General features: G+C 37.6%; 2 protein-coding genes across 2 annotated transcripts in view; both read right to left on the bottom strand.

Moving 5' to 3' along the window:
* Positions 1-14,150, bottom strand: part of LOC145660533 (arylalkylamine N-acetyltransferase 1-like) — a 292,899-nt gene extending 278,749 nt beyond the window's left edge. Inside the window, exon 1 of the mRNA XM_081725718.1 lies at positions 13,803-14,150. The gene's annotated coding sequence lies outside the window, so the exon portion shown is untranslated. The remainder of the gene's footprint in view (positions 1-13,802) is intronic.
* A 189-nt stretch (positions 14,151-14,339) lies between these two features.
* Positions 14,340-17,224, bottom strand: LOC145661128 (zinc finger MYM-type protein 1-like). Its single transcript, XM_081726579.1, has 2 exons — positions 16,628-17,224; positions 14,340-14,798 (listed from the first exon to the last, which is right to left on the bottom strand). Exons 1-2 carry the CDS (start codon positions 17,222-17,224, stop codon positions 14,340-14,342), a joined length of 1,056 nt encoding a protein of 351 aa, XP_081582705.1.
* Positions 17,225-25,151: the final 7,927 nt, after the last annotated feature.

The following is a 25,151-nucleotide window of genomic DNA, read 5'->3' as shown; positions in this document are numbered from 1 at the left end:
ACAAAATGTTCATCTGTAGAGAAGCATTATTAGTTCAAAACAGTTTTTACGTTCTTTTTTTCTGTTTGTTTGTTTTAATCAGCGCAAGTGATGAAGAGTTTGGAAATACAGCGTACTCACTACTCCACAATCCTGCATTGTTATGTTACCCTTGCCCTCTAACGAAGAATAACTACAAACTTGATGTCCTTTAGTTCGCAGAGTTTCCGTTGAGAGACACACGTAATACATCATTACCGATAGCAACAAGATTAGCTATAGATGCGTGAAAAAAGGCGAAGAAGGTGTTTGTTATATTTGTCCTCTGGGGTCTTTTAATTATTCTGCACTTTTTCTTTTACAAAAAATTGCTTAACGTAAGTACTGTAGTGTTAATTATTTCGGAACTATTTTGACCACAACATGAACAAAAGTACCCGAAACAACCTGAAATGATCCCTGAATTAAAGGATTGGTTGCGCCCTGTTTACAAAGATGTGAATAGAACCAGCGGCGCAAATCTGTCTTCAACATTGGGGGGGAGGGGGGGGGGGTAAGACCGTTACCATACTTTTTTTGGCGATGTCCAAAATACTTATGAAGTTGAAAAACAATGTTGTGGAGGATCAGAGTTGTCTTTAGCGTTAGGAGGCTGCAGATTTGAGGCTTATTCTGGGGGACATCTCACGTTCCTTTGTAGCAATCGGACAAAAATCATCAAATTTCTCCCAAAAAACACATTTCAAATCGGATTATTTGGGAGAAGTCCCCCTCAGTTCCAAGATTGGAGGGGACATGTATCCGTCATCCCCCCCTGGATTTGCGCCAGTGAGTAGAACATATTGTTTAGTTTACATCTACAACTTTTACAATGCTTATAGACAATGAATTTCTCGATTATTTCTTATAGCGACTTTTCACCCAAAATTGGAGTCGTCACCTCTCGTTTCGCAAACTTATTGCCAACATTTTAGAAACTGGTTGCGGGGAGAGCTACAATGGATGATTCAAGTTATTTCGTCGCTTCCGCTGTGAACCTAAGTACAAGATTCCAAATGTCACATTTTTTTGGTTCCAAACAATATGTCTGCTGGGTGAAAGCATAGACTGGAATGTGTTGCCTTTCCTACCTTATCTTTAATCCCATAGTAGCTCCTTTCCCAAAGTTAAAAAAATGCAATTCTTCCTTCTTAATAGTACTTATGACCCAAAGTATTACGTAAGCATTGTATGTTACTTATGTAGCTCACAGAGCCGCAGCTATGGGCGAGCAAGCAAAGCACGTGTCCCGGGCGCGTGGTTGGAGGGGCGCCTAAAAGAGAGGTTATATATTAGTACTTTTCCTGGCGGTATTTAATACTTTTCATCAGAGTGCGAAATCATGAAATCAAAGTGAGAGGAAAAAATGAAATGAAATCTTTGAGTTTTACGTCCCACGGTTATGCCGGTTAGGCTAAAGGAGACGGTGATTATGAGAAATGAATGAAATGGTGGAATGAAGTAAGTGGGAGGAAATGGGAGAACCCCGAGAAAATCCACGCACACGGTGTTTGTCCACCACAAGGTTCACTTGGCTGGGCTAGGATCGAATCCGTGATCCCAAGCACCAGAGGTGAACGCTCTACCACTGAGCCACCGCGGCCCTAAAAGTGAGAGGAGACTGGAGGAGTGAAGAGAGAGAGAGAGAGAGAGAGAGAGAGAGAAGAAAACGCTCGCACTTTTACACTTCAAAGTAAATTAAGTCATTTATTTTTTCTGTCCCCCTCCTCCCCCTCCCCTAAGTTCTGTCAAAGTAAATAGCTAAAAGCACTCCCAGGCCAGAACCGCATCTACGTTGGAAATTTGATCGAGATCGGTCGGTCGGTGCAAGAGATTAAGAAAAAATGAAATGAAACCTTTGAGTTTTACGTCCCACAGTTATGCCGGTTAGGCTAAGGGAGACGCTGATGATGAGCAATGAATTAAATGGTGGAATGAAGTAAGTGGGAGGAAATGGGAGAACCCCGAGAAAACCCACGCACACGGTGTTTGTCCACCACAAGGTTCACTTGGCGGGGCTAGGATCGAATCCGGGACCCCAAGCACCAGAGGTGAACGCTCTACCACTGAGCCACCGCGGCCCCCGGCCGGGAATCGAACCCGGGTGTCCCACGCCAAAGGCGTGTTCATTAACCACTTAGCCACGAGGGAGCTCATCTGTGAGGCAGTGTAAACCCCCCAAAAAAGAAAGAAAATAAACGCACACTGGATGTTTGCGCAATTGAGGATCAAAACATTCTCAATGGAGTATGAGAAATAGTAAACGTCAATCAATGTGTGCTTTTGCTTATTCATTACTTCGTTAATACTTAATTCCTTCTAGAAATAGTGAAACAATACTATGAAGAAACACTAATTAAACTAATAACAATTACGTTGTATTTCTTACCATACCGTTTTTACCACCCATAGAATTTCAATCTAGCACTATACTGCATTAGTCACGCCGTAACGAAAGCTGAAATTCAAAGACCTGGCACTCGTTAACTGTTGAAGCTGTGTTGTAGCTACCTGTATATCACGCGGCCTGCGTTGGTACTCCTCAACATAAATACCTCACAGCCCAAAGCCAGGAAACATCACAGACAGAAGACAGGGGCACAAGCAGTGCCTGACACTTCACGAACTCAAACCCGCCAAGACTCAACTCAACATGACCTTCAATTACGTTCTAGAAACCAAACCAATGCTAAGGCACAAACTTACCAACTTCCTATATGAAAACACAAGAAAAAAAATCTAACTTTTTTGGTTCCAAAGTGATGACATAACAATAATACTAAAAAGGTTTTAATTTTCAGTAACCCAAACATTAATTAACTAGGGAACATAACAAAGCAAAAATAAATAAATAAAAATAAATTAAATTAAAAAATAAAAACCTGACAAGTAAGCTCTCCCTGACTACTTTTTTTTTTAAATTTCAGTGAGGCTGTAAAATATGTCAATATCTTCGTTATATATATATATATATATATATATATATATATATATATATATATATATATATATATTTCATTGTAAACAAGTTCTTTAAACAAAAGAAAGCTCTGAGAGCGCTTACCTCTGACGCGGTAGGTCCCTGGTTCGATTCCTGCTCCCGACAAATAGGCTTTTGGTGAACACTGTAGTTGTGGTTATTCTTAAGACTTTCCAGTTTCCTTACATTTTCTTGATTCCACCATTATCATGTATCTCATCGTCACCTTCTCTCTTACATTGATGTACAATCATGGGGCGTTAAACTAAAAGAAAAAAAAATCTTGCAAATATCCTAGTAAAAATGAGTTTTCTAAACTACACTAGTGGCCCCGCGTAGCGTATTCGCTAACGCTCTCGCCTTCGGTGCGAACGGTCCCGGGTTCGATCCCGGTGGGGGAACTCGGTCGAAAAAGTATCAAAAGATTTTAAGTCCAGCCATCCTGAATGAGGTTTCCTTGGCTTTTCCTCATTCACAGCAGGCAAATGCCGGAGTGGTACCTAACATATAGGTCCCAGGCCGTTTTCTTCCTTTAGTTATGCAATTATGTTAAGCAGCCCTGTAGTAAAACTGCTCCAAGTAATAAATCGTCACATATAAAACGGAATGAATAAACACATAACATTCATTTTGCTACCTTGAAATGTAAAATGTTTCAAAACATTAATATTCAAAGATTTCTCAAAATTCAGATTCACCCATTCCATTGTCCTCAATCATTAACGAGTTTTACAATAGTAAGAATTGTATTCATAAACTACATTACTTACTTAGTACTATATTAAAGCAAGTTACACTAAAAGAATATATAATTAATGGAATATTTAACTAAAGTAATAGTTAACTAGTGTACTTACCCAAGCACTTGTTTCCTTCCTCTCTTCTTTTCCGTTTGTAAACAACCTCGTTTCGCAAGCAAAAGACGGTAGTTCAATGACGTCAGCCATTTCGAAAGAAAGAGTGTCTATAGGCGGTCTGGATCTCACACACAGATGGACGTATATAACATATAGCTGAAGTATTTAACATACGTATTCGTATGTAAAATACGGAAGATTGTGAGATGTCAGACATCCTGCAGCGACATGATGTAATATCTAAGCGAGTAAAAGGCAGTACCTATGTAGTATATGGATAAAGTACGCTCCGTACAGATTTCCTTAGTAAACGTAACGAATCCTTGTATTTGTACAATATACCGCTGTCCGGATAATGGATTTTTCTCAGTGTAGTCGGCCATATAAAGAGATTTTCAACTTTGTTAAAGTATAAAAAATACATTTTCTACTACAGTGAAACCTCTCTAAAGCGGACAGCCGGGGGGAATCAAAAATTGTCCGCTATAGAGAGTCTTATTAGTTATGTGTCTTAGGTGTAGAAATGTACACTTAAATTGAATGAATGATAGGTGGCTGACTACTGGAATATACGGTATGTATCTAGTAGTCGTCCGTTGAAAGTAATAGGGGCTGACCACTGGAAAATGAAGTCAAGGGTCATTTCCAGTAGTCAGCCCCTAATGGCTGACTACCGAGAAACGTTATCAAAAATGCAACCTGTAGTCAGCCCCCCCTTATTTCTACGCAATATCTTGTTTTGCATGAAAAACCACGATTTTTTTAAACAAACTACATACATTCATACATCAAAGAAAGCAATAACTCGTAATATTTTACAATAATATAGTTTTAACTTAACCTTGAAGTAAAGCTTCTTCCTTACTTTTTTTACTAACAAAATGCGCATTTTGCTCACTTGCATCAGCAGAAATCAAATGATCATTTTTCTTTTCTGCCACGAGAAGTCACACCAGGCCAGAAGAAATGAGATTGACTACTGGAGCTTTGATTTAAGTTTTAGTTGACTATTTGTTTGATAACAGGCTACTATATGCTTATTTGATATGCTTTTTACTGAAAAATGGCTGACTACTGGAGACTGCTGACTTTAGGCATACTCACCCTATATATATATAATGTAAAATACGCACTTATCTATTTTTTATTTATTTATTTAATATTATGTAAACGCTATGTTTATTTCTCTATTGACAATATACATTGTAGAAGACGTACATTCGCCTTCTTCTGCAAGGACATCTGACAGTATGTTTCTTTACCATTTGGTTTACGACGCCTACTTCATATTTGGTGTTGTTATAAAATATAACTGTTTCAGATTTCTTTTCGGAGTAGGTGTTATAGAGACAGTCTTATGCATACTAATAAGAATACATACACTCTTATACGGTTTGCATTTGTATACATTCAAGGTGTTTCCAGGCTAGTCACGATATATATGAGTAATGTAACTCCTTTTCTTTCTGGTTGAGATATTCCCTACTAACTACTTCCTATTTTGCTTGATAGTACGAACTAAACTCATACCATTGACTTTCAGGGTTTCTGCTAGATTTCGTGTTGTGAAAAAATATTACGAGTGATATTTAGGCTTTCATTCTTGAAAAGATCAAAAAGTATTCACAACATGCTCACTTAATTGCATTCCCACTGATCTTTACCTAAATAGGAAAATCTTTTGAGTACGTATTTAGACTTTATATCAGCCAAACAGCCAGAACTCTATTTTTAATTTGTCTGGGCACACATTGAATAAATTTACATCTCGCTTTCGTGAGGTGTAATTGTTCATCTGCTGAAACATTCTCATTGGCATTATAAGACCTCTTGGAGTTTTCATAAATGTTTTCCATACATCTGAGGCCAATGCAAATTTATCACTTTGAAGTCGCGTTGACCTTGTTGATTTCTCATCAAATCGTAAATATCTTTTGATTTCATAAAATCTCTTTCTAGACACTGTTTTCCTTTACAATGCTGGTCCTTGACTCTTACTACATAGCTGTTTACATCAGGATCTCAATCTTCTTCCAGTGATTCGGTATCTTCTTCTGTATTTGACCCATCATCAGGCAAATCTTGCAAGGTTCTAAGAATGCCTTCTGGTTTCATTATAACTCAATGCAGCACTACCAGTTCCTCAAAGAATACAATGCTTATATGACATATGAGGAGTGTATTTCCGAAACATGCTAAATCCGTTGGGTAGAATTCTTCAGAAAGGGTAAAAAATATTATTTTTTACATTAAAACACGATTGTAAGTGATATTTCAAACAGAATTTACCATAGAAAATAATGTGTTCTGACAAAAAATAATTACAAAATTTAACATAAGAGGTTCCATAGTATACTATTCCATATTCAATTCAAAATCGGACATTTTGGAATTTACCATGTTTTGAAAATACACTCCTCATATATACGTATTTTTGTATTTTTATGTGTTATAGATGAGACTATTTGAACTAATGAGTACTGAATTCAATTCATTGTAAATATTAGCAGTGGTAGACAGCCCGAAAATGTAGGGAGGCCCGGTAGAAGTTAGGGGGCGCCCGATCCAACCATATTATATAGTTCATTTGCAATCCTACTGTGAAAATTTTAGGGGGCAGTAAAAATTTAGGGGACCCAGTCCCCCTAGATCCCCGTGGATACGGGCCTGAGCAGCGATGATATAATGTCTAAAATAAAAAAAAGTGCCATCTATGAGCCGTAATTGGCATGAAACAAGCTTCAATGCGTGCTAAAATTGAAAGCAGTCAAAATGACTGCTTGGTGCTTCTAGGTATAACTGACACTAGCGCCACACATACAATAAATAAAATTGCAAAACAATTAAAATCGAAAATCATATTTAAAAAGTCAAGAAAGAAAAACATCCTATTAGAAATAGTATAATCCGAACGTTTTCGCAAAAACGTTTTAAGTATGCAGTCAAAATGACTGCTTGGTACTTCTAGTGTTAACCAGAACATTATCCAAAGATGACAAAAGCATGTAGCCAGGATTTTCTAATGGGGGGTCCGTGACATGAAATACTGTGGTTATCTCACCAGGGGATCGAACATTCTAAATTATTTTACTGACAACCAAGGGGAGGGGGAGCTTCATATGAAATACTGTGTTTATCACACCAGAGGCTCAATCAATCTAAACTATTTTACTGGGAACATATATTGGTTTGTTAGAACAATAAAATGAGGATATGTTAATAAGCATTTTAATAACAAACTATGAAGGAATCTCGAGTAAAAGAATATAAAAAAAAGTGTTGAAAAATTTTTACAATATCTGCGTTCCTTCCTCTGTTGAATCAAATGGTAACAGAACTTTTTGTGCACATAACATTGTTTTTATTATTCCGTCAACTACTGTCTTCCAAATGACAAGTTAAAGGAGCAGTAGAAAACTGTTTCTGAAATAAAATGCTTGATACTGCAGAGAAGCGGAGACGAAAAATTATGATAAAAAATGTCCACACTATTACAGAACGATTGCTGTAACTTTTTTTATTATTAACACTGATTCTTATTTTTTTCGTTTCTTTTTGTTTCATCCTTCTTTAATTTTCCTTTCATTTCTGGTTTTGAAAAGGAGGCCCCCCCCCCCTTGGCTACGTGCTTGGATGACCCATACGTAAATCGAAACACTACATCGAGCTCGCTAAATCTGAATAATAATAATAATAATAATTTAATAATAATATAAACTAATGACCCCCACTCAATAATTTCATAGATTATGGAGATTTCCCTTGCAGCGAAAATAATAAAAAAGTGTTAGAATAGTGACGTCTTCTGTCTTAATGTAGGCAGGGTATAAATGACCCTGAATGCCTTCCAAAAAGAAAAAAGTGGATGAAATAATAACCAGTGGCAACTCGGCAACCCAAATTATGAATTGTGGTGTACAAGGAATCATATTTTGATTTAAGATCATCAACGATATTGGTATTTACTTATACGATTAAACTTAACTAATGTATAAATTTTCACGTTTTTTCAATTTCCCTTGAATTAATGTAGTATTAGACATTTATACTAACTGAGATATTTTGATTTCTTTTTCATATTGAACGACTGCATCAAGTAAAGTATTCATAAACTTTGGCAGCCATCTAGTAGACGCCAGTAAATACTTTCATATTACAATACTTTTACAAGCGAGACAAATAATTTCATAACTATATCGTTTTATAGTCAATAGTAATTTTAGCAAGTTAAAAAGTGTTATTTCGTAGAAATGTAGTACGCCTGAAACAAACTCCAAAGTTTGAAATGTATTATCAAAAGTGAATTTCCAGTAGACAAAATTAGTAGACCCTAATTCTTCTGGTTTAAAAACTGAATTGGACAAATCATTAACATGCAATTTAAATTTGAGTTCAACATGAGTTGATTCGCTGATGATTTGTTAATTTTGTAAACAAACTGATATATATATATATATATATATATATATATATATATATATATATATATATATATATATATATATATATATATATATATATATATATATATATATATATATAATATTAGAATTTCGTGCTTACGAGGCTTCACGTTGCCCTCAACCCCCTCCCACCCAAAAAGAAAACCTGATACGTGCCTGTTGGAAAACCAACTTTTTTATTTGTCTTGAGTAAATTGGTTCTAGAGGGTCCACTGGGCCACCGAAGGCCCAGTTGTTTTAGATGATAAATTAACATCATAACGTGGGCACACCCACAGGCGGTCCACCGGGTTCGACTTTCCAAGAAAGAAAAAAAAAAACTTTCTAACTCAACATACATTTTACATTTTCTAAATACAACAGAATACTTATTTAATACTTATTTAACAGAAAATTGATTGATATAGCATGAAAATTTGATTTTATGCTTCATCTATACTTGATTGATTTGCTTCATATACAGTATATATACAGGGTCTGTCCTGAATGAAACCAGACTAAGGCTGTGGAACTGGATGTATTGAAAGTAACATAAAGTACAACTAATAATCTTCAAAATAACACCCACCGGCATCTACACAGCGCTTCCAGCGATTCTGCCACTGTAGATAAGCTCCCTGGAACTCCTCTTATGAAATGCTGTTCAGGGTCCTTGTAACGGCAGCTTGAACAGCTTGGATAGACTCAAATCGACGTCCTTTGAGGTCTCGTTTTAGCCGGGGGAAGAGGAAAAAGTCACACGGGGACAGATCAGGGCTGTAGGGAGGTTGTGGAAGCGTAGAAATATTTTTCTTGTCCAAAAACTCCTGCACAATCCTTGCCGTGTAACTGGGAGCGTTGTCGTGGTGCAGGGTCCAGTTGTTGGCTATGTCTCTTCGAACGCGGGCGACCCGTCTGCGGAGTCTTTCGAGGACCTGGACGTAGAAAGTTCCGTTCACCGTCGCTCCTTGTGGGACAAATTCCTTGTGGACGACGCCTTGAGCGTCGTGGAAAACGATGAGCACTCGCACAACGTCTCACTCAACACTCGATTCACACCGAGCCACTGCTCGCAGCAGACTGAACACTTGTGCGTGGTATTGCTACGGCCCCCCACTACCTCTCCCGGCAGTTAGTTTCACTGCGCGATGCGAGAGGGCTCAACATCAGAGCTAGTCTGGTTTCATGCAGGAGAGACCCTGTATATAAAAACAATCTAGTTCTATCATGTTTCACCTGAAAATATATGTGAAAGTATTTTACAATTACTTGTCGTCTTTTCAGAATAATATCTCTTCAATACTGCATAGACGTAGTGGCTTATAGTATTGAACCCCGCCTCCAAAGCTTGATCCCCTTCCAACAAAAATTACTGAGTGCGTGCATGCATCATAATATAATGATTTATAATCATACAACTTTCTTTTCAGTATTAACGTATTCTCTCAAAATGTATCATTCACTGTCACATGTATATAATGTATTTTATAGATATACCACATTGATTTGACACCTAGTCTTCCGTTCCAAGCGCTGCAATCGGCTGAAGGAGTTCCACTTCCAGTGCAGCAAGGCTCTCTCGCTTAGCAACAGCTGAACCCTTATTGGCGTGCGTATGTCCAGGGTGTGAGTTTAGTTCGAATTTTTGCCACGGATCAAGACATTTTGGCAGTACTATAGTAAGGTATTGTAAAATACTGTACCTGAGTCAATGAAATAAAACGAAAATCATGGACTACGAGGAGTTCCTTGTTCTATCCCAGCTCAAGCAAATTTGTGGTAGGCAAAATTGCGTTCTTGGTTTTACTTGGAGTTATGCCGTTTCCTCACACATTTTCATACCCTCAAATCTTTCACGATCATCCATTTTCATTAATCTTCGTCTACTTTAACCCAAAAACCATAACCGCAAGACCTTAAAGTAGAACTTATGTTTCATTTCGTTTGCTGAATTAACAGAATTAGTAGCAACCTCGAGTTTCTTTTAAAAGAAATATAAACCTTTCTTCGTATTTTATATGCTATATTTTGTATAACTGTACTAATTTTAGTATATACTAGCAGTATAGCCGTTCGTCGCAAGTTCCATATTGGATATAAAAAATCAAATTTGAATTTAAACATCGGAAATATCACTGTCTCAGTTACCCCGAAAATTATGGACTTGACACTAATATCAGTCATTTTCGATCATTTTTATATATGACTGTCCTCCCCATCCCAAGTTGCGGGGCTAGATTTGGATTTAAAAGGGCATCGGAAATGTCACTGTTCATCTCGGCTATCCCAAAAACTATAGATTCGACACTAATATCGGCCATTTTCGATCATTTTTAAATATCTCCCCCTTCCCGTAAAATGCACCGTCAAAGTGAAATAATAAAAGCCATCCCAGGCCCGAACCTCATCTATGTTGAAAATTTGATCGAGATCGGTTGGGTGATTCATGGAGTTATTAAATCACAAACATAGCCACTTTTATTTTGATACACACAGATTAACATCTAATAATACTCATTAATTATTAATAATTTTTAATGGTTTTATACTTGCTGAATTTAATAATTTAATATTCAATTGAAAATTAAATTGCTGTGTCTTGTGATAAAATTAATTTAAAAAGAACACTAGGACTACTAGCTTTAGATTTTATTGAATTTTGATTATAATATATGAATGTCTTACTTAAAATTAAGTTAAAATTATACCGTAAAGGGAGAATGGGACATTGTCCGTAAGAATGCAACTCGGTTAGAGAAAGAAAAGGAAAATGTTCAATAAGGAATAATAAATATAATGTATGTCAATAAATAATATTTATGTAGTCTAGCCACTACAACTTCACAGACGCTTGGTTGGTTGGATTAGGAGTCCTTTAAACATCAAGTAGATTAGATGAGACATGGAACTACAGCTTAACGTGAGATCCGAGCCACATTATTTGACGCCGGGAATCGAACCCCGAGGCTACGGCTCCGAAGATGTGTCCACTTACCATATAACAACGACGTAACCCTAGAAAGCTGATTCATTCGTTACTTGGCTAGAAAAGGGTGATTTAACACATTATTATTTGTATTACACAGTAGTATCATGGTTCCACAGGTGTGCTCTGGTAGCATGAAATGTTCCTTAGAGGACTATAGTCCGTGACTCGACCGAATTATTATTATTATTATTATTATTATTATTATTATTATTATTATTATTATTATTATTATTATTATTATTGCTTTAAAAACAAGCGTTTTTCGAAATATATAAACTACTCGGAGTAAAAAAACGTTAATTTTTTTTTAAAATTTTTTGACACCCGGTAGGGGCACTCGGCCGAAAAAATTTAAAAAGCTGTTTTCAGGGCCGCCATCCTGAAAGAAGTTTTCTTGGGTTTTCTTCATTCACACCAGGCAAATACCGGGGTGGTACCTAACTTATAGGTCCCAGGACGCTATCTTCCTTCCCTTTTCCCGGATAGTGGGCTCACCAAGGAACGTCACCCCTCAAATGTGGCCACAGATGCCGAAAGCCCAGAGATCTAAATCCTAAACCCCTAATTTTGTTTGACACTCACCAAACTAGTGGAATATCTACATAGTTCTCTTAGATACAGTTATGGCCATAGACATTTATGTAGGTGGAACAAAGGAATGAATCCACCTAAAAATCTATGAATAAAATTCATACCATGCAGGAAATTTAAACGTTTTTTAAAGGAAAAAAATATAGTTAATCCACTATTTGGATGTGCCCCTTTTAGTCACTTTTCCTTCGGTGCGAGAGGTTCCGTGTTCGATTCCTGGTGGGGACAATAGGTCGAAAAAGTGTAAATTTGTTTTTCAGGCCAACCATCCTGAATGAGCTTTTCTGAGTTTTACTCATTCACGCCAGACAAATGCCGGGGTGATACCTAACTTATAGGTCCCAGGACTTCCTTCCCCAATCCTTTTTTTCTTCCCTTTCCCCGGATAATGTGCTCGTCCAGGGACGTCATTACTCAAATGCAGTGGCGTGTGGTGAAGGGCTTTGTTTGGGTAAGCAATCCTAATTATAAAAAGAAAACATGTAATTTTGTGCATCACACTCCGCCCTGATAGATGTCGCTACATATAGTTCATACCTGCATGTCGCCAATAGGTAGGGTTGCCAACTCTGGAAAATAAAATTACCGGCACCCTCTCAAAATTCCCTATAGGCCTAAGCGTGAGGTATGTGTTTTCGGACCCATCCATGGGAAGGAAATGTTTTATCGTAGGCAAAAGTGCTTTAGCACTTACGTCCTGCATACCCTTAGTACATTCGCCAATAAGCTCAATATGTATACTGTGCTAAAAATGAGGAACTGAAGTCTTTATTCATAATTTTATTGTATCTACTAGTAACTGCCACTTCTTTAAAATTATCGGAACAGATGAACAAAAGTATATTAATCCTTACGTGAGAATTTTGGGTTCACAAAATGAAATTTACCCTTTACACGTATACTTCAACTACAAGAAATTGCTTTAAGAAGACCTTTTTCACTCTCAATAAATGTATAGAATTCCTTCACAATAAAATCTAATTGATATAATTTTTTTTAACTTAAAAAACTATGATAGATTAAACAATATCGCTTAATTTATAATACAACGGAAATGTGTATTTGTAATGGCACTCTTGAAGAATTTCGAGGTTCGAGGTTTCATTCTGGATTACAGATTTCAAAATACCGGTCATAAAGAGGTTGGTACGTAGTTTTTACTGGTCACCGGCCTTAATCAAAATAACAACAATATATCCGGCCAAGCCGGTGAAATACCGGCCAGTTGGCAGCCCTACCAATAGGTGGTGATAGCGTGAGGCGATTTACAGATTTAAAATTATTACAACGATTCCCCCCTCCCGTGCTAAACTTAAGCCTGTCCTCTCCGTTGGTATATTGGCTATTAGATGCACCAAAAGCGCATGGGGGCCAGGGTTCGATTCCCGACGGAAGGGTGCATAAAATTTAATTTCACCATTTTTCACTTTCGTAAATTATCCGCCTTGTTTAGCCTAGAAGGCAAAATATGCGACGTTAAATAATAAAAATATATCATTTCATTTTATATTGAGAAAATTTAATTGCAACTTAAACTGTATTGTTTCAACTTAATTATTTGAAAATGGATAATAATGTTTCTGAATAAAAATGTGCTTTTGCTGTTTATTATTAGGACAAGTAAAGAATTAGATCTATTAATTAAGCATGGTTTCATCCTACAGTGTACAGAAGGCCAAAAGGTTGGGCACAATCAGGCACAGAATTTTTGTTGGGAGGGTACCAAAGTTTGACGATAAATTATATCAACTTTTGTAAAATCACTCCCAAAATTAGACTAAATTCACAAAAAAGTCGGAATTTCGGGGTGTCCGGACCCCCGGATCCACCCTCTGTGTACGTCCCTGAGCACAACAACTAGTAAGAAATAAAATGGGAGAAATAAACATTAAGTACGCAAGTACAAGTGAAGATAAAATTCTTACCTCTTTTATTTGAAGTGTAGTTGAATCCTCCTCTCTGTTTTTGCGAAGTCTTCTATGACACTGTCATAAAATTCCTGATGCTGTTGTAGGGATGTTAACAGTTCCTTCTCCAATGCTTTCAGAGATAGATTTGTAAGTCTTTCCTGCCCTTGCGTATTGCGTGCATAGTTCTTAATGTTTTTCAATTTTGAAAAACTTCGTTCCACTGACGCACTAATGGCTGGAATTGTTAAAATTAATTCACATAACTTTGTCATTTCACTATATGCCTTCTCCAGCTAATTGGTTTTGACGAAACGCAGATCATTGACCGATTTGTGATGCATGTCTTCCGACAAACATGTCACAATTAGTTGTGATCTTAAAGCACTGAAGTCAAAAACAGCAGCATATGTTACTCTCAAAGACTGAAGTGCTATTTCTGGAAAACATGTTGTGTATTTTTAGAAGCTCTTCGCATTGAGCAACTCCAGAAAATGCAGGAACTCCAAATTACTGAATCTTTCTCTCAGTTGCTGTAATGTTACGTCGAATATTTCACAATACAGACGTTTTGCAATCCACACTACCGGCGCTCTTTTGAGGTTTTGTTGGTGGTTCTTGGACTTCACGTATTTTAGTCCAAAATTCCTCAAATGCTTCTCTCTTGTTTTGCAGGACTCTTTCGAATTCCTTCACTTTATCTACACAATAACCAATGTCAGAAGCTTTAGTCTGCAAGATATCATAAAGGGTATCCGAAACTGGGAAAATACAGGCAAATACTTCTAAGAGAAATATGAAGTTGATGTCACCCATTGTACTTAAAATTTCCCGAGCTGCTGTAAAACACTCTTGATCCCAATTCTCTTTGGAGCTGGAAATAATTTCGAAAAGGTCCATAAGTTCTTTCTTGTGCTCATAGATCGTTTGAACAAGACGAGAATTGTAATTCCAACGTGTCTGTGAAACACGGGGCAGTCTCTTTTGTATCTCTACATCTAGAGCGTGGGTTCTCTTTGGAGATGTAGAGAAAAATGCAGCAATTTCATTAAGGGTTAAGAAAAATATCCGACACTCTCTAACTTGAGATGCTGCCTGAGAGAGAACTACACTGCTCCACAAAGCTTAAGCAACTCGAAGAAAGTGGCAGAAAATAAACCGACACGCTCACTGCACCAAGTATAATGAACAAACAGAAGGTCCAGATGCACAACGCAACACAAGTGAAGACGAACAATACAGTTAGGATGTACAGTGTGACCAAAAAGTACAGCACAGCGATACCTCAACAGGTGTAGCTGGATTGTGCGAGGGCATAGGCAGTCAATATGGCGTGTGACCACCACGAACAGCTATACAGGTACGACATCTGGCCTCCATGCTGCAAATCAGAGTGTTGATCAAGTCTTGCGGCAGATGGCGCCACTCCTCGAGGAGAGCTGTTTGCAGGTCAGGAAGAGTGCGTGCTGGTGGACTGCACTGTGCTATTCGCCGCCAAGAGCATCCCACACGTGCTCGATGGGATTCAGGTCTGGCGAATATGCAGGCCATGCAATACACGTAATGTCTTCGCTCTCCAGATACTCGGACGCAAGATGTGCACGGTGTTGGTTTGGCTAGGGATGCGCACGAGACAAGATTTGAGACTGTCTCGACTCGAAAATGTGCTGTAAAACTGATGTCTCGACTCGAAAAATATATACTTTTCTATTGGAAGAGCTGTGTCTCGACTCGAATTTTGTCAGGAAAATTCTGTCTCGACTCGACTCGAACGCATCCCTAGGTTTGGCATTATCATCCATGAACTGGAAGTCTGAGCCAAATGCTCCGCGGAAATTGCGTACATGAGTATTGAGAATTTCATCCCGGTACCGTTGTGCTGTTAAAGTGCCATGTTGCACAATATGGAGGTCCGTTTTCCCATTCAGCATAATTCCACCCCACACCATAATGGAACCACCACCATAGGACGGCCGTTCAGCAATGAAGTTTGGATGATAGCGTGTTCCTGGCTCTCTCCATACTAAAATCCGTCCAGAATCTGACGACAGGCTGAATCTCGACTCATCGGAGAACATGACACGCGCGCATTGATGTTCCCCCCATGCAACATGTTCCTGACACCATGTGTAACGCGCACGTTTCTGTTCCAGTTTAAATGGCACACAGTACAGGCCTTCTTGCATACAGTCTTGCTCTATTGAGCCGCCAACGAACAGTTTCACGACTCACGCGTTGTCCTGTAGCCTGAAACAGCTCATTGGCCAGTTGAGAGCATGAAGCTTGACGGTTACGTTTGGCAGAAATTGTGAGAAATCGGCCCTCGACGGCCGACGTCTTCTTCGGAAGGCCTCCTTCATGACGTCTACTGACTTCACCTCCATTTTGGAAGCGACTCCACAGCTTCGACACAATGCTTTTGTTCACGTTGAATTCCTGCGCCACTTCCACTTGCGATCGGCCCAATTCCAACCGCCCAATTATTCGCAGTCAACCGCAGTCAAAGTCACTCAAATGTCGTCTACCAGCCATTGCAAGATGTGTACCCCACACAAGAACCAGTAACTCAATGCTTGGAGCCTCGGACACTACTGGGATGTGGTGTACGCCTCATGGCATAAGTTGTTCACCGCGCTTGCAACGGTGCTGCTTATGCGATAGAGTGGGTGATCGCCTTGCATGTGTGTCTCTGTGTATGTGCATGCCACTAACCTGTGTTGAATGGGCTCCACACGTCACTTATACCACGTTCTCTCGGGTTGCTTAAGTTTTGTGGAGCAGTGTAGATTCAATCTATGAGCAAAACAGTGAACAAACAAAGCCTGTGGATATGTCTGTCTTACTCTAGCTTGTAGACCGTTTAAATGACTCAGCATCACAGCTAGACCATCATAACTTTGCGCGACCAACTTTTCTCCACAGTTATATTCTTTCACGAGGTTACTCACAATATTGTACAAGGCTTCAGCTGTCCTATTCTCAGAAATATTTAAAAATCTAAAAAACCTTTCGTGAATTTCTCCTCCTACTGTAACGTATCTCATGACTACAGAAAGCTGAGCCAAACTAGCGACGTCTGTAGTTTCGTCTACAGATATAGCTATAAACTTTGTTTCTTGGATTTCTTTTTTAATATGTGTCATCATAACATTACTGATTGATTCAATTAAATCATTTTGTATAACATTTGACAATCCAGTGAATACTGTTCCATTTTCTACTAATGTTCTCAGCTTCTCATCGTACTGACACAACAACTTCACAAGCTCGATATAATTTCCTCTCTTACTAGAATCAGATGATTCATCATGTCCCCTGAAAGCCAGTTCTTGTTTACCTAAGAAACATACGATGTCAATAAGGCGTTTCGTTATTTCTCTGTTTCTTCTTACAAGTTCGTTGTGCTGAGAGTCCCTCACTTTCTTCTGAGAATCCAACATGTACTCTATTCTTGCTTTTCCAAATGTTTTCTCATTTATTATGGCCTGAAGATGATTTTGAGTTAATCTATGCTTTTTTATGGTCTTTGAACGTTTACGATATCACTGTAATCACAACTTGACCACCCAATTTTCTCTTTTGAAAAAAGAAGACAACACCAACAATAGAGCTTTAGTTTTTCTGGGCAAGCGGTCAGCCATTCGTTGCTTTCAAAAAGTTGAATATTAAATTTTCTGACGCATGTTTTTGAAGCAGTAGTTATATTAATGTCGGGCGTCGGTCTTCCTGCCGTAATAATAATAATTTTCTTTTCTTCAAAGTTCCGCGAAGCAAAACTCTTCACCAATATATCACAAATCACGCACTTCTGTCTTCCGTCTACACCACTGCATTTAGGAGAGAGATCCATGTTCATTCTCCCTGCCGAACCACTAGCGAACGCAATTTCTTGGATTCCTTACCTTTGAGTACAACTCGCGACCGTCTCCATTATAAAACGTACAGCAATAATAATTGAATAGATGCACTCGAAATAACACTTATAAACAAAAATGTACTATACACTACGTATTACGCACTTAATATTATACATACCTCTATAAGAATTAACCACTAAAAGCCACAATTTTTGTTTAAAACACGGTTTACGATTAAACTGAATATGCAGCCAGGTTCCGCAACTAAGAAGATTGCTGGTCTTCACGAAAGGAACCGAGCTAACACGATCGCATCCGATCCACTGGACGATTTCTGCTAGCCTCGCCGTAAATGACCGTGCAGTGCAGCTAGAAGATGAGAAATAGAAGCAAGCGAGAACGTTTCATATGGTAACGTACAACAATACAAAGCTTTCGATAATTGAGATAATTTTTATAGCAAATAAAGTAATAATGATTGCTTTAGATTTTAATTTATAATTTAAAGGTAAGCAGTGCTTGCTTACCTTGCGTATATTAAGAACACGCCACTGCTCAAACGTGACGGGCTAATATGCCATAGATGCCGAAAGCCCAGAAATCTAAACCCTAAACTCTTTTGGTCACTTTTGTTACAAGAGGGCCGGGATTGATGCGGAGAGAGCTCATGAGATCTGCATCTGACGTTAAAAAGTAGGAATAGGTCTCCTTAGCCTTGGTGCTGAAAAGAACCGTTATGGCTAACTGGTTTAAACCAAGGATTCTCTTATGGCTAAATGGTTATCTTGACCAGTAATAAATTCAGACTATTTCCACCGGGAAGCACTTTGATACCTAGGTGGTTAAAGTATTACTACGAAAATGTTGGTAACACTTACTGACCGTGATCGGAGATTTGTCCCAGTGAAATTTCGCAGCTCAGCGGGGGATTTTGCCCAGAGCATCTCCTGAAATAATCACTGATCTGTGATGCGCGAAATCCAGGCCCGATTCAAGGGACTGGTCATTTGGATCTAATCGTACGTTAAATGTAGGTTTTGGAGTCACATAACTTCGGTGTTGGAAATAGAAGTTAAACCTCAGATAACCAATTTACAATAAAATTCGCAAACAGCACAAACAGCGCAAACGACTTTATTCAGTGAACAGATTTTAAAGAAATACAGTGTGGTAAAGCTGTAGCAAATATGACAAGATCTAATGTAGATCTTTGCTATTTGATCTCTATTCTCAAAATTGCTCCAGGACTCAAAGTTCGGAAACCATAAAAAATTTCAAACTAATTTCTAATAAAACAAGAATGAATGCCGACTGTGTTCTCGGACGACAATATCAGCTGTAATGGCAGTCTGTTTCAGCCATCTATAGAAAACGAGAATAATAGATCTATAGACTTATATTAACCAGGCTGTTACGCTGCCATCTACCGACAGTATCTGATACCATGTGATGTTTTCACACATACAAGACAGCACCCACTTTTTAGAAGAATTCATTATTTGTATTTTGCTTGTTTTTAAAACAACCGTTTTTCAAAATATCTCTCTCTCAAAAAAAAAAAAAAAAAAAAAAAAAAAATCCTGCATACATGCCTGGTTAAGATCGTCCTTAAAGATTCGTACTCGATACTACTTCTTCGTCCAATCCATCTTTTCGGTAGGTGTTCGTCAAGGTAGGTTACCATGTCGCGGTGGTAATGGGGAAGTGCTGGAAATACCAAGATATGAGCTGTTGAAAAGCGTAACATTTAAATGCAAAATGTAAAACAAGTAAAATATGAAAAGCGTTAGACAGGGTATACATTTTATTGCGACACACTGTATTTTAGATACATTTTTTTTTAATTTTTGAGAGTTTCGTCATGATATGTGAATTATTGTAATATTACCTAGTGCTACGATTCATATCTAATATGATTATTTCAGACTATTTCAACTCCCACATTTGGACCGGGAAATTAAGACATATATCTGTGCCATATTTGTTGCAGCGTAACTGTCTTTTCTATCTTATTCAATATTATATATATATATATATATATATATATATATATATATATATATATATATATATTTAACAAACTTACGTACCGAACTAAGCTGCAGCATAAACTTTATAATGGTAAAGAATAAAGGAAGAAAGTATTCGTGATCTTTACATCTATTGTTCTTGAATTATAAAATAATGATTAGACAATGATTTAAAATGTCCTGATTTGTAGTTCAGACGTGTAATATGAACAATGTAAGGGGTAAGACTGGAGAGACTATCAGGGTCGCGTATGTTCTCTTTCTTGTTTCTGACACACAAATCCGAAGTGAGTTGTCTGCTGCTCAAGAACGGGGAAGTGTAACAAACAAGACCATAAATTGAAAAAAATCACTGTTTCCAATAGTACACGTATTCTAATACTGAATAAATACATCGATTAAAGGATACTATCAATAAGTTATTTTCTTATTATGTTGTTTCGTTTCTTATTAACATCAAAATTATACACTTCCTATAATGTTTTCAAAAAAAAAAAAAAAAAAAAAGAAATATGGGATGGGATGGGATTCGATCTCGTGTCAAAATAATAAAATAACTGTTAGTCCGCCACTCTATCCACCTAACCACAGAGACTACGTTTTGTTTGCTCTCTTTTTCTTAACAAATAATGCTCATAACCATGGTGCGTATCACTTCGAACCTTAAGATAAGAGTTTTTATATTTCTATATCAATTCTATATTTATATTAATTCTATATCTTCGTACGACATCTTAGTTACAGAAGCTTAGCTTTATATTTGGCAAAACATCTAGACACTAGGTTTAAACTAATAAATTCAATATTTTACCCCTCTTTCCAGTTCCGTCCGCCAGCTCGTTCACTGCCTATTGTCAATTTCCCTTCGCAATCATGCTCTGCTACTGAAAAATCCTTCGAAAGAAGGATTGACAGTATACAGAAAACCGAATGTAATTTTGTTTTTTGTTTATATTTTTATTATTTTATTATATATATTTTTTGGAAATATCTCCTTAGATGGATAGTTTTCTATTATCTCCACAAATTAATGACTGAATTTTACTCATAAAGGTGAGAAAAATGGAATAAATGCGAAAAATCGTGAGTTACAGTATACGCGCATTTTTTTTTTGTGCATGTGGGTACATATGTACTGTATTTTTAGATAAAAAACGGAGATAAAAAAACGATTAAGGACTTTTTCAAATGTTTTTTTACGTAAAGTTACTGTGCTGTAATATTTAAAGAACAGTAACATACAAAGTTTCTTTTTGTAGTAAGTCTTTATTGTGTGATTTTTTAATTTATTATACGTACGTACATAAGTCAGTAAATTTATGTACTATTTTAAACTTGTTTCTGGCGTCTTTTTAGCATTCCTTAGTAATTCGAAGTTTTTGATAATCCGAACAGCTCGTGCAAACAAATATTCAGAAAAACGAGGTTAATATTTTCAAACTGTGTTTTTTGGTAAGCAGACGCTATTGTTTTATGTATTTTGTTAAGGAAAAGAAAGGAAATGGAAGAAAATTAGAACTGATGGAAGATGTTCAAAAGCATAAAACAACAATAATAAAAGAATGAAACCAATTTTTGCGAATTTACACTTATTGTAGTATGTTTAGACAACAATGATTTTTTTAAATCAATTGTTTCTATAGTGATTTCGAAACAATATTTGTTTAAGTACGTGCGTATGTGTAACTGTTCTGCAGAAAATTGATTTGAATTGCAGTTGAAAGGTAAATTCATAACATTGATATACATTAAATTTATAATCGTAATACTATAGGAACTGTTTATTAAAATAGTGAAGTCACCATTAATATATGCCGAAAACTCTAGTTGGCTTTGATTATGAATCAATTACACTAATATTTAACATGAAATATAAACTTCAAGCATTATTATTTAATAGACCCTAATAGTTTATTTTTTGTTTCATAGACGGTAATATATGTATATAATCAGGGGTAAAAGTGGATCTGAAAAGGTAGGGGAACGGTAGGTATTGTCCGTTTACCGTAGCTTGGCGCTGTGTTTTGACACAAAACCTGGCTACGAATCTTAGCAGTTCTTCCCCTTCTTTCCCCTTAAGGCAGTGGTAACAGCGGCACTAACTCATCAACTTTAGCGCTAGTAGGGTTTGATATTTGCAAGTTGTGTAAATTTCGAAACAGTTTACTTCTTCTCTAATCAGAGTCGTAACTTGGGTGGCGCAGGGGAGGGGCAATTGCCTCCCAGGGAGATTCCCCGCCGTTCGAAGGGGCCCATTTTCGGACAAAATTTTCTTAATCTATATACGATATGAACATGAAATTATAAATGAAGCATCAAACAGTTTCACTACATTAAATAAAGCAGCGCACAAAAGGTAAATAAAACAAAAGTGAGTCGTGGGTCCACTTCAGTAAAAAACGTCTACTATTAGGGGTCCTAAAAAATAACATTTATTCGTATGGTTTTGAGATTTGTCAATATTGTCCCCTGAATTAATTTGTCATGTATGGAAGGGGCCCAGGTGCGTATGTAACGACCCCGCAGACTTTGCCGTGAGCGAGGGCCCACAGGCTCCGCGGGACGTAAATAGTAAGAGAAATATAGAAAGAGGAGGGCCCAAGTATGAGAAAAACTTTTCCTAGGAGGCCCAAATACACATATTAATGCTTCCCCCCAAAAAAATCTAAGTTTCGGCGCTGTCTCTAATGTGAATTTATTGGTACAGTTCTGCTAATAGTTAACTATATCAGGTTGGTCTCTTTAAACCTTGGGGCGTGGAGAGAAACAATCTTACAGGAGGATAGTATTCAGATTTTAAGAAGGTGGGGAAAAGAGAGCGAGGATGAGAAAGATGAGAAGAAAGAAAGAAATAGAATGAAAGAAACACTTCTACATTTACTTCATAATGAATTTAAACACATATAAACGAAAAAGGGATATCGGAACCCACCACCATAATATTTGTGGAAGTGTTGGCAACATAATATTCTGGCGGAAAAATATATTTCCCGCCAATTCTGGGGTCTCAGTGTTTGGCCCAATTCTGGCCTTACAGCAGTGTTGGATCCAGGGGGCGATTGCCCCCCGGAGAGGAAACAATCTTATTTTATATATTTAAATAAAACCCATCCCTGAGTTTGGAGCTCTTAAAAGTAGCTCTAAGTAGCAGTATTAAAACCCACCGCCCCTCCAGAAGTCCGTCCTGGATCTGCCTCTGCCTTACAGAAGCATCGTCTAGGCATTCACCTAGTGGGACTGAGGGAAACCTTAATAAGGAATACCAGCCAGAGCTGGGTTCATGCCCACGCTCGATCTCGCTATTTTAATGCCTTTTTTTGTGTTGGACAGTGTCTGATAAGGGCACCCAAACAGAGTAAATGCGTACTGCTTTAAAATGTTAACATGTTAAAATTCTTACAGCAGCATGCTTTATTTCCTAATACTTTAAGTCTATGGTTGTTAGTATTTATAATTATTGCATTATACTAATCCTTCTCAAAGCTCGTTCAATTAGTATGAAATTCTAGACTTGGCAGTTTGCAACATTGCAAACCTTCACAAACAGGCAATAATGTGGCGAGAATATTTCCACCTATACTCGCATCGAAATCCCAGCCCGTGTTTACAATCAGTACAATATGTTTGAGTCGCCTTATCATGAATACAACGCTATCCAGCGAACCTAACGGTCTTCGCCTTCTCTGTTTATTGTTTGGGGGCGCGGTGGCTCAGTGGTAGAGCGTTCACCTCTGGTGCTTGGGGTCCCGGGTTCGATCCCAGCCCCCGCCAAGTGAACTTTGTGGTAGACAAACACCGTGCTCGTGGGTTTTCTCGGGGGTCTCCCGTTTCCTCCCACTTTCTTCATTTCACCATTTCATTCATCTCTCATCATCACCGTCTCCTTTAGCCTAACCGGCATAACCGTGGGACGTAAAACTTAAAGATTTCATTTCATTTTTCTGTTTATTGTTTATAATACAAGCTGCAAGCTTCCAATATTGCCAGGCGTACAAGGTTTTCGCACACTTTCGAACAAGAACACTTCTCCAAATTTGAGTGTGCATTATATGTAAAAATGTATTACATAATAACTAACTCGATTTGTCATAACGTTAATACCTCAGTCATCTCAAAAGCAGCATTTTATGTAGTAATAATAATTGTTCTATGACTGTGCAGAAGTAGGTACATTCGGTTCGGCAATGCATGAGCCTGGCAACTATGAATTAACCATGTAGGGGTGAGAAGCAGGTATTGACGCTAGCACTACAATTGTTGTTTGTAAACAATTTTCCATCCTAGAGTGAACGGACAATAGCGGCACGGGGTCACGCCATCCCCCTGCCTCTCTTTGCCTATTATAATTTCTTTAGGAACTGGGGGACGCCGTACACATTTTTCGAAGGTGGGGGGACTGCGTGCCCCTTGTTCATTGTTTCGTTAGTCAAACGGACCTCAATACAATACGCTTGCTGCTGTTCCTGATTATAACTGTACAGTACGTACAGTACAGTACTGTATTCGTAAATTGTTCTTGGGGTATGCTTAATGTTTTTTTTAGTGTACTACAGTGAGATCCGGCCTACCCGCCTTTTTTGTTATTGGCCTGCCCTTCCGCCACATTCGGCCGGATACTCGAGACTCTACTGTACTTGTAACTCCTTCATACATTCCATTCCTTTTTTCGAAAATGTGTTTGATTTAGTTTACGAACCACACTAGAATTTAAATTTCGTGACAAAGACCCTCATGCAAATTCTCCTTGTGTAGAATTGGGTTTCTAAGGAAACTGGATTAGAGGACTATCTCATACACTTCGGAGAGAATAATTTTCTGTATAAACTTTCCTATATTTTATACAAATAGACAACATCTTGACATTTCAATATAAGGAAGGTTTGATCTAGCACTCAAGTCTTTTATTGAGGTATTAACTTGTTAGTGGGGTGTCCACGTGTTTCAGTGTCCGACCCAGGCCCTTATTTACGTACAGGTCACAAGAATCCGGTTCTTTTTGACATATTAAACAAAATGAAGATTAAACTATTACAAAGTGTCGAGAAAATCGAGATTAGAGTAAGACAAAATAAGAAAAATAAAAACAATATTAAAAATTTCTCTGTCGTGTATAGTCTTTCTTCCGCAGACCAACTTTTATCTTAATTTTTGTTTTTAGTATCCAGTCCTGGACACACACTACATATAATGTTTTGCGTTTTCTCAGTTTTTGAATAGTTTGGGCTTACTCGTAACTGATTATGAACAAATAAAGTGTAGTGCAAAATTTTCTTGGGCCCAGAAGCGTAAAATATATCTTTAAATACCGTCCTTGTCAGACCACTACTTTTGTATATCCATTTTCTTGCCACGAGTCGGTGTTCGGGATCTTGGCATCTGATATGTGTTTCTTGTGTTCTGATGTTTACTATGGCTAGGTTAGCTGAATTTCTGATAGCATTCCGAAGGTGAGGTGTATTGATTGTTGTCAGAGGTCTTGG

The sequence above is a fragment of the Thermobia domestica genome, chromosome 9 (assembly GCF_964235325.1).
Source record: "Thermobia domestica chromosome 9, izTheDome1.hap1.1, whole genome shotgun sequence".
Lineage (NCBI taxonomy): Eukaryota > Metazoa > Arthropoda > Insecta > Zygentoma > Lepismatidae > Thermobia > Thermobia domestica.
The sequence above is the reverse complement of the archived record's forward strand: the minus strand, read 5'-3'. Positions and strand labels throughout refer to the sequence as shown.